The sequence below is a fragment of the Bombus pyrosoma genome, linkage group LG5 (assembly GCF_014825855.1).
Source record: "Bombus pyrosoma isolate SC7728 linkage group LG5, ASM1482585v1, whole genome shotgun sequence".
In the NCBI taxonomy this organism is placed as follows: Eukaryota; Metazoa; Arthropoda; class Insecta; order Hymenoptera; family Apidae; genus Bombus; species Bombus pyrosoma.
The window spans coordinates 8,071,962-8,086,146 of record NC_057774.1 but is presented as its reverse complement, the minus strand read 5'-3'; the positions used below and the strand labels follow the sequence as shown (position 1 = coordinate 8,086,146).

General features: G+C 37.8%; 1 protein-coding gene and 1 long non-coding RNA gene across 9 annotated transcripts in view; one reads left to right on the top strand and one right to left on the bottom strand.

The window, feature by feature from the left end:
• Positions 1-14,185, top strand: part of LOC122567610 (DNA-directed RNA polymerases I, II, and III subunit RPABC3) — a 71,220-nt gene that overhangs the window by 29,342 nt on the left and 27,693 nt on the right. For 4 of the 5 annotated variants that reach the window (XM_043726359.1, XM_043726358.1, XM_043726361.1 and 1 more), the window contains exons 2-3: positions 655-738; positions 6,560-6,740. In XM_043726359.1, coding sequence (XP_043582294.1) covers positions 655-738; positions 6,560-6,740 — 265 coding nt within the window. Of the gene's footprint in view, positions 1-654; positions 739-4,049; positions 4,685-6,559; positions 6,741-14,185 lie in introns of those variants that run through there. The other variant, XM_043726360.1, reaches the window with a different exon arrangement.
• LOC122567615 lies at positions 9,323-11,967 on the bottom strand. Of its 4 annotated transcripts, none has more exons than XR_006316837.1 (5): positions 11,510-11,967; positions 10,764-11,276; positions 10,136-10,672; positions 9,875-10,054; positions 9,323-9,797 (listed from the first exon to the last, which is right to left on the bottom strand). It is a non-coding gene; the product is annotated as an uncharacterized LOC122567615 (long non-coding RNA). The 4 variants fall into 4 exon arrangements; XR_006316838.1 differs by having other exon boundaries at positions 10,764-11,139; XR_006316835.1 differs by lacking the exon at positions 10,764-11,276.

Here is a 14,185-nt window from a genome sequence, read left to right as displayed (position 1 = left end):
ATTTTTTGTCGGTTTTTTGTCGAGATCAAAGGTGTCCCATAGCTTCAGCTATGTATAGTATACAAACAGTGCGAGGCACGCCTTGCGAGGCAGCCTTGTTGGTCTGTCTCGTACTCTCCGTACGCTTTACATATATAGCTTAAACGAACGTTCAAACCCTCCTCGTTGCCTATATGGGCGAGTTTCGCGAATGTCGGCTCGGACGATAAATTCGTATCGTGAATCAAATGCGATTGGCTAGCTGACAGTGACGTCAAGCCGGTGGGCAGCCGTCAAGTGGCAAGGCTGTGTCGCGTTCGCTAGAGATTTGTAAAAATTCGCTTCCTTTTCTTCCCTTCTCTCCCCGATCTTTCATAATCGGAACCTATTATTACGACGATACAACGACAAATTTACCGAAGACTATGAATCATCTATGGCTGACGCAAACGTCACGTGATGGCTTAGTTTTTTTTTTCAGGAAACATAATGCGTTGCCTCCAGTTAGAATTAATCGGATTCCGCGTCTCTCTTTTGCGTATATTCTCGATATTTGCATGTGAATTTGAGATATACGAGTGTGTACACACGTAACATCTATCTAACGATGCAACTTTCCCGTTTCTTTTTTCCGGTTTCCTTGGCTGGGCGGCGATCGATGATGGATGGTTGCAGTGAGCAGACTCCATTGCGAGTCCGAGTCCTTCAAAATGGACTTGATCCTGGACATCAACAGCTGGCTTTATCCTATGGAACTTGGTGAGTATCTTTCCACGATTTTTATTTTTAATATGAAACAACATCAAGATAATTGGACCACAATTATAATTGAGGATATTATTGGTAGATATAGTAGATTAAAGAACTATTGGCATTTTTCTGAAATATTTCGGTACACTGAAATTAGATGTATATCAATACCAAAGAGGAATTAAAATTTTTATTTCATTAAATTTCATTTTTTTTTTTTTTTTATCTAAAGTTAAAGAAGAATTTTAAGAAAAATGTTCATAATTAAAAAAATATTTTATAACCTCAAAGTATGACCCAGTTATTGTCAAATATAACTTCAACCAGATAGAGTAGCTTCACGAAAACCACTTCTCTTGATAAAAAACATATGGTCCTCATTATACCATGTGTCGACCAATGTGACAAATCCAACGATGATCAACGACGTTAAATTTTCTAACGAATAAAAATATTTTCGGCCCGAAGCTATACATGATGCTTGAAGATATGTAGTGTGTCCTATTTAAACTTGTCAGAGTTTAAGAATTCTAATTTCACAAAAGAAGATACCGGTCATGTAGGACGAGTTCCACGTATAATTAATGACCGTCGTTTTTAGACTTACTTTCTTGTCAGCGGTAAAATTTCGTCTGCTTATATTATAATTTTCGCTTGACAACGTTGTCGAGAGGGAAAAATACTTAAACAACGTCTGTTGGCAAAGGGACGACTCAGATCGCATGAAAATTCTGTTTGCTATAGCACAGAGGCGCTGTCAGAAGCTCTTAGGTGTTTGTTTACATCGCGCGCGGCTCGCAACTTTGCGTGCGTACACTTGTTCGATATATGTATGTAGTCACGGTCTGTAAATGTTGCAAGATAAATATTGAGTTTACCATCTCCTTTAATTCGACGTGGTGTCTAAAAGTTTCATCATCGTTGTGAAGTACATATTTTCGCGATTCAAGTCGCGCATAATGCTAAGATTAAACGTATTAACTGATGCCATGAAAAAGCAAAATTTTAACTTAGAATTGTATGTATATTTAGTAACTTAAATTCAATTTTGTTTCATATAATGGGAGAAAATTTTCGATGATATCGTTTCGAATAGAAGGAACATAATTGAATACATTTTTTATCTTCCACAAAGGAAGCGATACTCCTACTTTTAATCAAAGCAGGAGCGGTATCAGTAAAAACGATTAGTAATTACTGCGAATACGTAGACCAGATATTACCGAACGTTCGATAAATGTACGAAGCTAAAATACATTCTATCGGGGCTACAAACAATATTATATTATACGACATTGTTTGTTACGCTTGTCTATTTTCATTCCGGCGACCAAAGCACACGTAAAGATGTGAATTCCGAAGCGCAGAATGAAATATATGTTCGTTTATAAAAGTGGCGGAGCAGGTGGGGTGAATTTGGCAACCGCGGCGATATTTAGAAATTTCTATTTTCCTTCTTGAGCGAATTTCGGGTACCGCCCGTTTTCCGGTTGTGCAACGAATACCAAAATCATTGATGCGCTAAAATTGTTCCATGTTTTCCTTCATCTGTGAGCAGAAACTCATAATAAAGCGTATTTAATGCCTGAGATAGTGTACAAATTTGTTGTAAAAATTAGAAGATAGACGATACGATTTGTTTTATCACGCACGATCGATATCGAAGAAATTCATATAAACGGCGCGTCATATTTGGCACTTTGGTAAACACAACACGTGTTTCGTGCTAAAAGACACACGTGCTGCTCCACGCGTGTCTTTTTATTCTTGTGGTTCTACAACTTCTTGGTTTAGACGTGCGAAGGACCTTGGTTAATGGACACTGCCGGAACGTGTTCCGCACAGCTCCAAGCGAGTTGCTGCTGGCCTACTGTGTACTTACAACTTTCAAGGTGACTTCTTTTGCTTTTTTTGTGCCAACGAACCGTTTTCGTCTACGACCTCGTCGTGTTTAGGACACGTGAACCGTCCATTTTAGAATGTGGAGATACGACGTATTTTCGTCTTCTCTTTTTTTTTTTTTTTTTTTTTTTTTTTTTTTTTTTTTTTTTTTTTATACAGAAACACGCCTCTGTCGTCATTTAGTTTTAGTTTCTTCAGCGTCGTTCCTTTATGAATTCCGTGTCTTTGAAAAGCTGCTGGAGCTTACGGCGACGCAGACGTGCAAAGCGACGCGACGTCTATATCTCTACGTGTAAGTTGATGCTAAAGGTCGTCCGCTTGGTTAATGTTTTTACCACTGCTGTTCATTCGCGTAACAAATGTGTCATTAGTGGAAGAGGAAGTAAGGAGGAAAAAATATTTGTTAACTACTGAAATACGTTGTACACATTATATTTCGGTATATACAATGAGAATCAGGTTATTAGAAAATTTCTGGACATTTCCAAATTCGACTTAAATTTGTTTCCGATTCGAGACGAATCAGTCTGATGAAAAAAACAGCACGTGTAATATATATTAGATTTGTAAATGCCCAAGGCCACGTCACGCTGCAGCAAACCTCTAACCCCTCCTCCCTCCAAATATCGTCATTTTGAGTCGGCTCACGGACAGTTCTGGATGTATCTCGTTGATTCGGGCGTTGCAGAGGGAGTGGGTGCGTCACACCCACCGGTAGCAAGGAAGGGAGAAAGAGGTGGGGTGCACCGCATCGTCGATCCACCCCTGCCTGTTCACTATGTTTACAGATTCATATCCTGTTTCCTCACTGCTACTCTGAGAATGGTGTTTCCTTCTACGTCTTTCTTGTAACCCCCGATTAACTTCAGTGCTGTATAGCTCAATTTATCTCTTTTATTATATTACCTACTATGTTGTAGTATTACAGGAACAATATAATGAAGTCATAAATACATATTAAATACATACATACTAATTCTAGAAGTTCGTATTATAATATAACTAAGAAGTTTTATTCGTGCAAAAATAAAAGTCTTACAGCTGTAACGTAATCTGTAGCATAATCGAAATCTACATAGTAAAAAAGGAATGGAGATCGTTGGTTTACAGCTGGCGAGGAGCAAAGAGGCGGGATGGATTTTGCAGGAAGGAGCTTGTCGATCGTGCAGAATAGAGCGCGTGGAATTGTGTTGGAAGGGGAACGAAGGTTAGTCCATAGGGCCAGGCAGTCCCGCTGTATTGACGCGCGGCGCACAGGCTTGCGCGAGATGACGCAATCTGCCTCCCATGCGCCCCGCTTTGCCCGTACCACATTCTACTCCCCACTCTGTTCCCCGTCGCTCGTATTCCACTCCTCTCTCCTGCTTCAGCCGGCAGCTCCCATAAGTTCAATGCCAAGGTCAAAACGTCCACGACTCGTAGCCGTGTCGGTCGCGATACTCGTTCGCCGAGAGAAGAAGCGGTTTGTGTGTGTGTTCGTCTGTACTCTCTTCTCCGATCGTGTGCTGCCTTGCTTTTGGTGGTATCACTCGTCGTCGTCGTCGTCGTCGTCGTCGTTGTTGTCGTTGTTGTCGTCGTTGTCGTCGTTGTCGTCGTTGTCGTCGTGATCGTGGTCGTGGTCGTTATCGTCGTCGTTTTCGTAGTCGTCGTTGTTATCTTCGTTGTCGTCGTCGTCGTCATCGCTATCTGTCGTTTCATCGAGCGTGTATTCGCGTTCACCTCCCTGGTCGCGTATCGCGCGCGCTTTTTCCGCCGGTTATTTCGTAGCCGGCAAAGCGCTACGTGCCACCGTCTTCTTCGTGTGTACGCAGTTTCGTTTCGCACCGCGCGACTAACCTATATTACACTACGCACGGACATGTTGAATTACACGAAGTTGAGATGTGTTACGGATTACGCAGTGAGAAGGAGCATGTCGACTGCGAAGGCAGTGGAAAAGGAATGGGGCTCTGCAAATCGTCATAATGTAATCGTTATATGTGGTTACCCAAGGAATGCAGTTGTAGCAGTGTGCTGGCAATCGCCTTGAGCAGTAGGCAAGATTATGGTGCAGGTGCGTGAATATTGAAATAGAGAACGAAAGTTACCCTGTGCGGAAAACGCGGATGCGCGATCATATCAAGAATGGATATAAACTATCGTTGAATGCTCTCTTCCTCTCCACTGTGCTTAATGTCGTGAGACAAGATGGCGGTTTTCGATAGACCCTGGAACACGTTAAAGCTTTCGTACGCGGGGGTGGTCGATGTTGCTGAATGTGTTATGTCGTATTATTATCTTTCAAAATGTCTTTCGTTGTTTTTAACTTTAAATAAAGCTTTATTTAAGCATTTAGTAACATCGGATTGTAATGTAATACCCGCTAATTTTGTCTACCATATTTTCTCGTATATATGCGGTATTGACGTTTCAAATATTTATGACGCAGTGCAATTTTGTACATCGCCTTCGAAAACAACCATGTTCTAGGAAAGCCTAAATTTAGTTTAAAGTATTAATATGCGTCTCTGGTGCAAGGGAATTAACGATACGCGTTGCTGTCAATGTCAAGGTTAATGCTGTAAATCACGCGAGCCCATATCCTTCGCTCGATTCGTATTGGTTGTAATATGGCTGGGGTTGATAATATGGTCCTGTATCGCTCAACTAGATAATCTATAATCGTTATACCATTATCGTGATGTAAGCCTAACCCCACAGACATCTCGTAACATGATCAATTGGATATGTAGATTTTTCTAACTCCGTTTTCATTCGTCGTTTCTTTGTGTCCTCCTCGACATTGCCACGGCCGGTAATATCGATTACCATGCTATATCTATCATCGGCATAGTATAGAATTCTAACCTTGACCCTTGTTCTCTGGGATTCTTACGTGCGAGCTTCGCGGCGCTTCCTATTTAATCGAATAGGTGCAATAGAGAAGTGGTATGTTTCATTCAACTACGTGTTTAATGTAATTCCACTGATAATGCAATTACGTTGACAACTTTGTCCTTTTCATTTAGTGTCCCAGTTTTCTATGTCGCTAGTAGTCTTATTCCCTGTATAGGTTAGCCTCTCCCCATGCATCCCTTCCTTTCGATCTCCCTACTTTCCATCTTTTACCCCTTTCCTTCCCTACTATATGATTATTCAACGATCCATTCCGAATACGCATTATATTTACATATATTCTTTAAAGATTGCTTCCTTTCGTGAAATATCTTATTCTATGTTGTTACGATATATTAACATCCCTTTTTATTATAACAATTTCAACATGAAAAATTCTTTGATATTTATATAATATAAATGAATATTCACATAATACTAACAATAACTATATTTTCGAAATATTCTCCTGCTACTGTTCGATTACCGTCACTTCCGCTAATTTAGGACCTATTTTGTTGCGGTAATTTCTGAAGCTTTTGCTACTCTATGCACCTCTTACATAATCATCGGTAGGACGCGTATAATCGATATGACATATGTTGTATTACAGTTTTCGTGTTTCCTTCCAAATGTGCGATAACGTGTTGTGTCACGTTTGTACCGTGCGATGTATGATGCAATAAGAGAGGAAAACGTCAATCGGTTTTCTCGTTTCTTTATCGTGTGCTGCACACGCGTATGTGTCTATAGTCTGTTCCGCGAAAGTAGCGGTATGAAGACGGACAGGTCCTATTGGTTTAAATCCGATCAACCATGTATGTATTTCGTTTGAGACGTGGCGAAACGAACGTCTGCAACGCCCTCATAGTCGTATTTTCAATGTAGTCACCTTGAGGTTTATTATTAGGTATCAATTTCCGTGTTTCGACGTTGCGGATTTTTGCTACGTCAATATTTAGATAAAGGCAAAAAGCTTCTTAAAATGGTTACATATGTAAAATTATTTTTCAAATGGTATAGTTTATTAGAATATTCTGATTTCTTTTTTCAGGTGATAAATTTCGTTTGGTTCTTGCAACGACCTTGAGGGAGGACGGTTATCCCGATGGAGGGGAGTGGAACGCGACGGAACAGGAAGGCGGTTCCAGAGCAGATAGCTTTGAATACGTGATGTCCGGTATGGTTTATCGAATCGAAGGTGACGAGGCAAGCAACGAACCTAGCAGTAGACTGTAAGTGATTTTTTACATTTGGCTTTTTACAGTAAAATCTTGGTGGATCTTTTAGCAGAATAAAATATCAAACACTTTGAAACGTTAGATTTTTAAATGCCAGAAGAATGGACTGAGAATTTTTTCTTCGCATATTTCTCCAGATAGTAGTAGATATATATTCCATTATCTTAGACATAAAAAAGTAATAAAATTGTATCCAATATTAGAACCAACTACCTATATTTTTATACTATCTATTGAAATATAACATCCATTTCGGATCATGTAGAGGTGAGAGATGCCTGTATTTTAATTAAAAATATTAAATTAGAAATTTCGAAAACTTTGAAAAAAGATCATACAAAAAGATTGTGAAAAAGATAGATATATCTGAAATACGTCACGTCTGTATCACTATTTTATTCTGTTACGATCCACCGTAATCGTTTGGCGTATCGTGCGTGCACGCACGCAACGTCACATTGTGACGTCATTCGCACGCGTCGACGACGTGCGTAAACGCGCCCTCTTTCTACTGTGATCTCTGATTGGCTCGCTTCCAGTGCTCAATGAAGTTCCGTGAGAGTTTTTATAACCTTCAAAAAGAACCCATTAAGTGTTCTTCGGTGGTACGAAAAATGAAAAGAAATAAACGCATTAACATTTGTGTGGTGTTAAACAATTAATTTATTTCTTAACCAATTTGCGTAATATATAGTAATGTATGATAAAAACGTAAACGCTACCGACATTGGTAGCTTGGTAAAAAATTCTAGAACAAATATGATCTTGCGATAATGAAAATATATGTTTCTTGGAATTTTGTGAATATAACTTTCAAACTAGATTTATACAAATTATATGGTTAACTTTCTAGTTATATTTTATGAATGACAAAAACTCCCAGTGATTAATTAGAATAGGACGAAGTTATTCTATTGGAAGAGGCCCCGTGATAACCCTGTTTTGAACGACTTATCGTTTAACCTTGAAACTCGACTACCGTCACGTACAGCGTATATAGCAGAAGCCGCTTTGATGTCTGATCGTTGCCGGTCTCGTCGTAAACTGCGCGCGCGAACTCTATCCGGCTTTGTGTACACGTTTGAATTCGCATATAGCGCCGAAGATAGGAGCCGAATACAGCGTGGCCGACGCTCGATAAGATAAGTAAACTCGGTGCTATACGTAAAGGGATTTTAAATTGTTCGTAGAGCTTATGTAATTGTTTAGTTTCACTAATTATACATGTATATTATATGTATTCCGGGTCCCGTACTTTTCCATTCCTATTATTTACGTTATTTTTTCTTATACTTTGTTTTAAAGATTTGTTATCATACAAAAAAGCAAAATGAATAATTGTCAGGTATGTGTACATACATATATTAAGGTTAGAGTGATCGATCATCTTGAGTTTGAATAATAAGTTTTTCTTCTTCAGTGGTACCTTGGTATAACTATAAGTTGGCCATTATGCGACAGTTCACAGTTCGTTAAACATAAAAAAAAAAATTTACTTCCAGTCGGTATCAATAATGTCATATTCAGTTATCAGTCTTATTGTGATTCATAGTTCATTGGTTCTCTTGCTATCTTCACATACATGTTTCCATTAGCTTTTTATTATCAGATTTTATCATGTTCGATAGCTATTTTTTAATCTTCCGGGATTTTCAGAAATTCCATTATTGAACGGCGTGTGTGTCTTACGTTACATCAGATACGTAGTTTTTCATATCTTTAATGAAACTGTTCGAGGAGAAATAAAGTTTATGAGACAAGGAAATTATTCACCAACAAAATGGTAAATTTTAAACATCTAAACGTTGGATTAATAATGAATGTGGCAATAACATTGAATCAATAATCAATGAATGAGGGTCCTCAGGGTCCCTCTTTTTAAAAGCCATCAACCAAAGAAGAACCGTGGAAAGACCTGATTATCATCCAACCCGTTCGGTCGGTAAAAGCGAAACGGAAATGGTGAACGGGCTCTCGGAGAACAGGGAGCCACTCTGCGTTCACTCGGTGGGTAATGAAGCGAGTGAACACAGCTGGTGGTATCTCAGTTTTCTGAGGGCGTTAGCAGCCCATTGAGTTACCTGCAGGTCCTCTATGGTGATTTTATGAAGGGACAATAAACGATCATAAAATCGTACTTTAACTGGAAAACATCAGATACAAAGTCTGCATTGATATCTATGGGATCCTATAATAACGCACTCAACAATTTATGGATTGAAAGTCATAAAGACTGTCGTAACCAAATAATATTTGCTATTACGGATTATGAAACCAGCTTAAATATTTACGCTGTCAATCAGATTCTATATCGATATCAGCTATGCATAGATAACGAAAGCTAAGAATTACTCAGCTTAATGACACGATTGGCTTTAAGTTCAGCAATTTAACACGGTTTACTGTGGTGCGCCTCTACTGATATCGCGAGTCCACCAAATAGGGGCGTGACAGATGAGAAATGAATTATTGATCCTCTGGCAAGCTCTGGCTGATCCTCTGGCAAGGCAAACAATGCGCAAGTACGCATGTCATCATAAGAGTGAAGCATCTCTGAAGATAAAGTCTTCAATGAATTTCTTTGTAGTTGAACCATCTTTCAACTTGTTTATTCAAAAGATACTTCCTAAATTAAATATCTTATAAAATAGAAACGTTATGAAGATTCCGTTAATGGGCTGGTAATATCGAAAAGACTTTTGGATGTTATTAATGCAAACAGGGAGCGCGTATGCGCAACGCGCATGCGTGGTCGCCATAAATCGTATATTTGAATTGGTTCAGGGCGCGCGACGCGCTAAGATGCGCACAAGGTCGACTGTGCTGTCAAAATCAGCTGACGCTCTGGTGACCAATCAGCTGATTCTCAACTTCTCAGCAGAAGACTTCCTTCCTAGTTGCGAATTCTTAGAGGGCGCTAAGTTTCCACTATGTGTTTCATTAGTCCCTCATTTGAAGATCTATACGCCGCCGTCCTATAAATTAATTTCCTTTTAATGGAACCAATTTAATCCATTGTTGATCCATCCATTTGTTGATTATTAAGAAGATCTAAATTTGAAAGAACATTTTCTAAATTTCAAATTTTTTTAAGTAACCTAACCTCAATAATAATTAAAGTAACTTACTTTGTAGTAATAATTGAAATAAATCAAGTACCTTTACGGACGCACTGGTATTCGTACTAATAAACTTTTACATTTTTATGTATGAATTATATTTCATCTTCTTTCTATTCCAATAAATACAATGTAAATGTTAGAATTGCTTTATTGCTACAAACTCTTCGGTCGAAGATTTCTTTCGAACTGAAATTCAGTGCGTAATTTGGTTAGGAAACAAAGAATCAGATAGAACAATGTAGTAAAACGCGTAGTGAAGTTTCTTACGAGAAGCTAACATGATTCGAAGCCGCACTTGATATCCTCTGATGTGTTCATTAGATCATTGCAGCGTTAATGCTTGGCGTGACATCATCGCTGCCATTATAATGATTAAACGTCCCCAGTGAAAACAATTTAATTTCTAATTATTGCGTATTTGTATATATTTAGGATGACTTAATTTTTTAATCAAAAATACGAATGATTCTAAAGAATTGTCATTCTTTCGTAGAATAAAGACTTTGATGCGAAAAATACCATTCAATGCGCGCATAAATTAATCTTTATCTCCCTAACGCGGTGTTGAGAGATGCAGGCAACTCAAAATAATATAACATATAGACAGTGGGTATTATCGTAGATTCTGTTATCTGCAGTGTAAGCAGCAGTGCACAAATATAGACATTCGCTATTTCGATAATTATATCACGATAGTATAAATGGTATAATCGAATCACGTTATTCCGATTAAATCTTAATGAATTCTCAATTCCTCTCTCTGTGATCCGCTTATGACGATCCCCAGAAATGGATTGCGTTAGTCTGGTAACAATTGTTTTTATATCAATCGTAAATCAGGATTTCCTAACATTAAAACAACATTATGTAGATATATTCGCTATTACGTTGATACCTCAATGGAAAATGTTTATGCAAATTTGTGTTGAGATGAACAATCAGAGAGATAGGATTTAGACGAAGATTTGTTTCATCTTTAATGGATGTTTTGCACATTTTGCATAATATGTGTACTTTGAAAATTTGTTATATAAATACATGAACATTCGTAATCCACTCAAAATTGAAATTTAACATGATGTTGACATTTATCAGTATTTAGAAATAGCGTTTCCTAATAATATTTTCTAATCAAATTGCAATTTCTTTACTAATACAAATATGTCTAAGGAAATTTGTTAGACTTGCGTTAAACACTCGTAGGCATTGACAAACAAGATCAAAATTATCACAGGCGTAAGCGAATAGCTTTAGATTCAAGGTCCCCGCACCTAAAAGGTTTTAATGCGTTCTATACATCTTACAGCATTCCAATCTATATTTATAAATAACTTCATTACGCTTCAATTTCAAAATATGTCTATTATTCCATAAAGATATCAAATTGATCAAAGGAATATACTTAAAACTAGAATAAAAATTGAAGATATTATAGTGGGATCGTAAAAGTGGGCAGATTTGGTTAAAGTTTGCATGTTTTAAATTTCGAATACAGTAATTTGAGATATCTAGGGGGAGATAAGAAGTTTTGTCAGAATATTTAACAAAGAACGTTATGATGTACAATTTGAACGTTAAAACACTATCTACATTTTGGTTAATATTTATCGAAATATAATTTCCACTCAGAGTTCCACGAACCTAAGTTGAACAGCAGGCTTGATTTATAATTCTATATATCTCTTCCGCCAATTATACAACAAAAGACCCTTTTTTACCATCAGAGTGTCTAACAAGTTCTTCGGTGTAAGGGAGCCCAGAATCAAAAAGCGACCGTGTTCGAACTCGTCCTGACGTTGTAAATATATCCGTGCAACTTGGTGGAAAATTTAACCGCCACGTCACTCGACTTTGCGTTCCTAGAAAACTCGTGCGAGCACAGCAAAGAGGGAGAGCGACGAGCACGTAAAAACATCGCGTTACGGCTTGCAACAAAGGGTCGTCTAGGTGGCGCTAGGAGTAAGGGGAGTAGGGTTATGTAAGACTTACGCTGCGACGACAGCGAGCATTGCAGCATCGCGTTTTTGGCAGCGAGGTACGTTTTCATTCCGTCCTCTAATGAGCACGCTCCTTTCTAGTGTGTCATCGATGATGGTGCAGGTGTGTATAAGAATTCATTAGATACATGATGAGTCAAATAGTAGTATTAATAGTTGTTCTATAGTTATAATAAAATCGTAAATTTGGTGGAATAATGGAGGTAGGATGCAGCAATTTCTGATAATCAAATCTTAAATTTAGTAGAATAATAAGAAAGGATGCGGTCATCTCTAAAGGTGGAGTCCTAATTTTAGAGAAATAATGAAAAGAGGAAGTCAGTGAAATTTAATGGAAAAGTTTTCTTTTGGGAAATGATTAAAATATAAAGGAGATAATTAATGGTAAAATTTATATTAATATTCCTGGACAATGCCTCATTATATATTATTTATTTTTTAAGGAAGTTAGGTGTTGCAAGGTTTGAAACTTTCGGTTAATGGTTATTTTGCATTTAAAACACTGTTAAAACGATGAAAATAGAGGTGCCTACAACGTGCCAGTATGTCGTACGTCACTGGTCAGCTCGTAGCCTTGTACTTTAGAGGCTCTATGTACTCATTGTATATAGACTATCCGGAAGAGCGGAAGGAGGAAGGGAATGCACCGTCACGTAATGCAAGCATTATGCAATCCTGTCCCGACTATTTAACAACAGCTGATCACACTTTTAGCTTGTGCAATTTTTCACAACTACCGTGTACGAAACCACACGTTCTTATTTAACATACATTCCCAGGAACGTCCTTTTATTTGTATAACAAAATATATATTCGTCAAAATTGTTGACCTATCATACATTTTATTATTTTACTATTGCCATGAAACAATATCAAGCAATGGCAAATGGGACACGAATTCCTACAAATCTTTGCATCTTCGAAAGATTAAATTCACCCCAATGACACTATCATTTATTACTTCAATTTCTTTTCGAGATTTCTCCTTCCAAGCTCAATTTATCTCACTTTATGTGTCCTTTCTGACCCTCGATCTATCATTTTTCGTTCTAAATTCGTGGTATTCATAAATTCGGTCGATCTGAAACTTGGACCAGTCGCTCGGTCCCGTTGTTAATGTTATCGTCTCATTTAGGAAACTCTCAACGGTGTGTTGAGAGTTATTTTACAGCTACAGAGTGATAAATACAGAGAAACAGTCACGTACAAGTTGGAGTTAGTCGTTGACGTCACGTCGTGAACGCAGAAGGGGACTCAGTGGTTCCAGTTATTCGATTATGTTACATTAATCCACGATTCTAGCTGCATCGCTGCAGTTCCATATATCTCGTTAGACCCTCTAATTCCACCATAGATGAATACATCCACCTGAACTCACCATAAACTCTGTTACAAGGTATTAGATTCCTTGTAATTGACGGAAAGAATAGTAGAGATTATTCCAAAACACTTACGTAAACACTTAAGTTAATTACTAAGGTGAGATTCATTAGATCTTAGTCGTTTTTACTTTCGTGACAATTTGCGAAATATCAAGAATCGTGCGATGCTTTGTATTCACGTAGTCTTCTCATAAATAATGTTACAAAATGTTAAACGTCCTCTGAGTATAAAGAACTAGTAACAGTATCTTGAATGGGAAACTCTTCACAAATTTTTATGCAAAACATTCAAGTTCATTGGCAAATAGAAGTCTTTCGGGTTTTCTTAATCTTGATAATTTTTACTTTTGTGATCATTTGAAAAATATACATCGCTACATGTTTCCTAGATGTGCAAGCTACTTTTCCAATTTAGCTACAAAATTCAACACAAGTCGAATGAACTTTTTACAATTGACCAGTATAAAATTTATGACTTAAGACCAGGTAGATTTTCTCTTGCGCTGCCTGGTCGTAGTATGAAACGAGAATGGTCTGGTCCGAGGCAGAATTATTATTTCGATATAATCGACCCGCCTGTTTTTCGTTCAAACGATCTAGGTCAACTGTCGTCGATGATACCGGCGCCTCTCAAATCTCTTCCTCTCTTTGAATATGCAAATACGCACAGTGATTCATATGTTTTCATAGATACGTTCATACGTCAAGATAGCGGATGTTATTTGCTCTTTCTCCTAATATTTTCGCACAGGCAATGATGGTACATGACCATTGTTGGCCAAGTAGATCGTTTGTCTTTGCTCGGGAATGAAACGCGTCTTGTATCTTCGAAACATAAATTCCCTGTGTGTATTGTTCTGTCAAAATGACTTTACCTTAACTATATATTATACGTACAGGGTGGACAAAATTATTTCAATTAAAGAAGAAATTAGTTC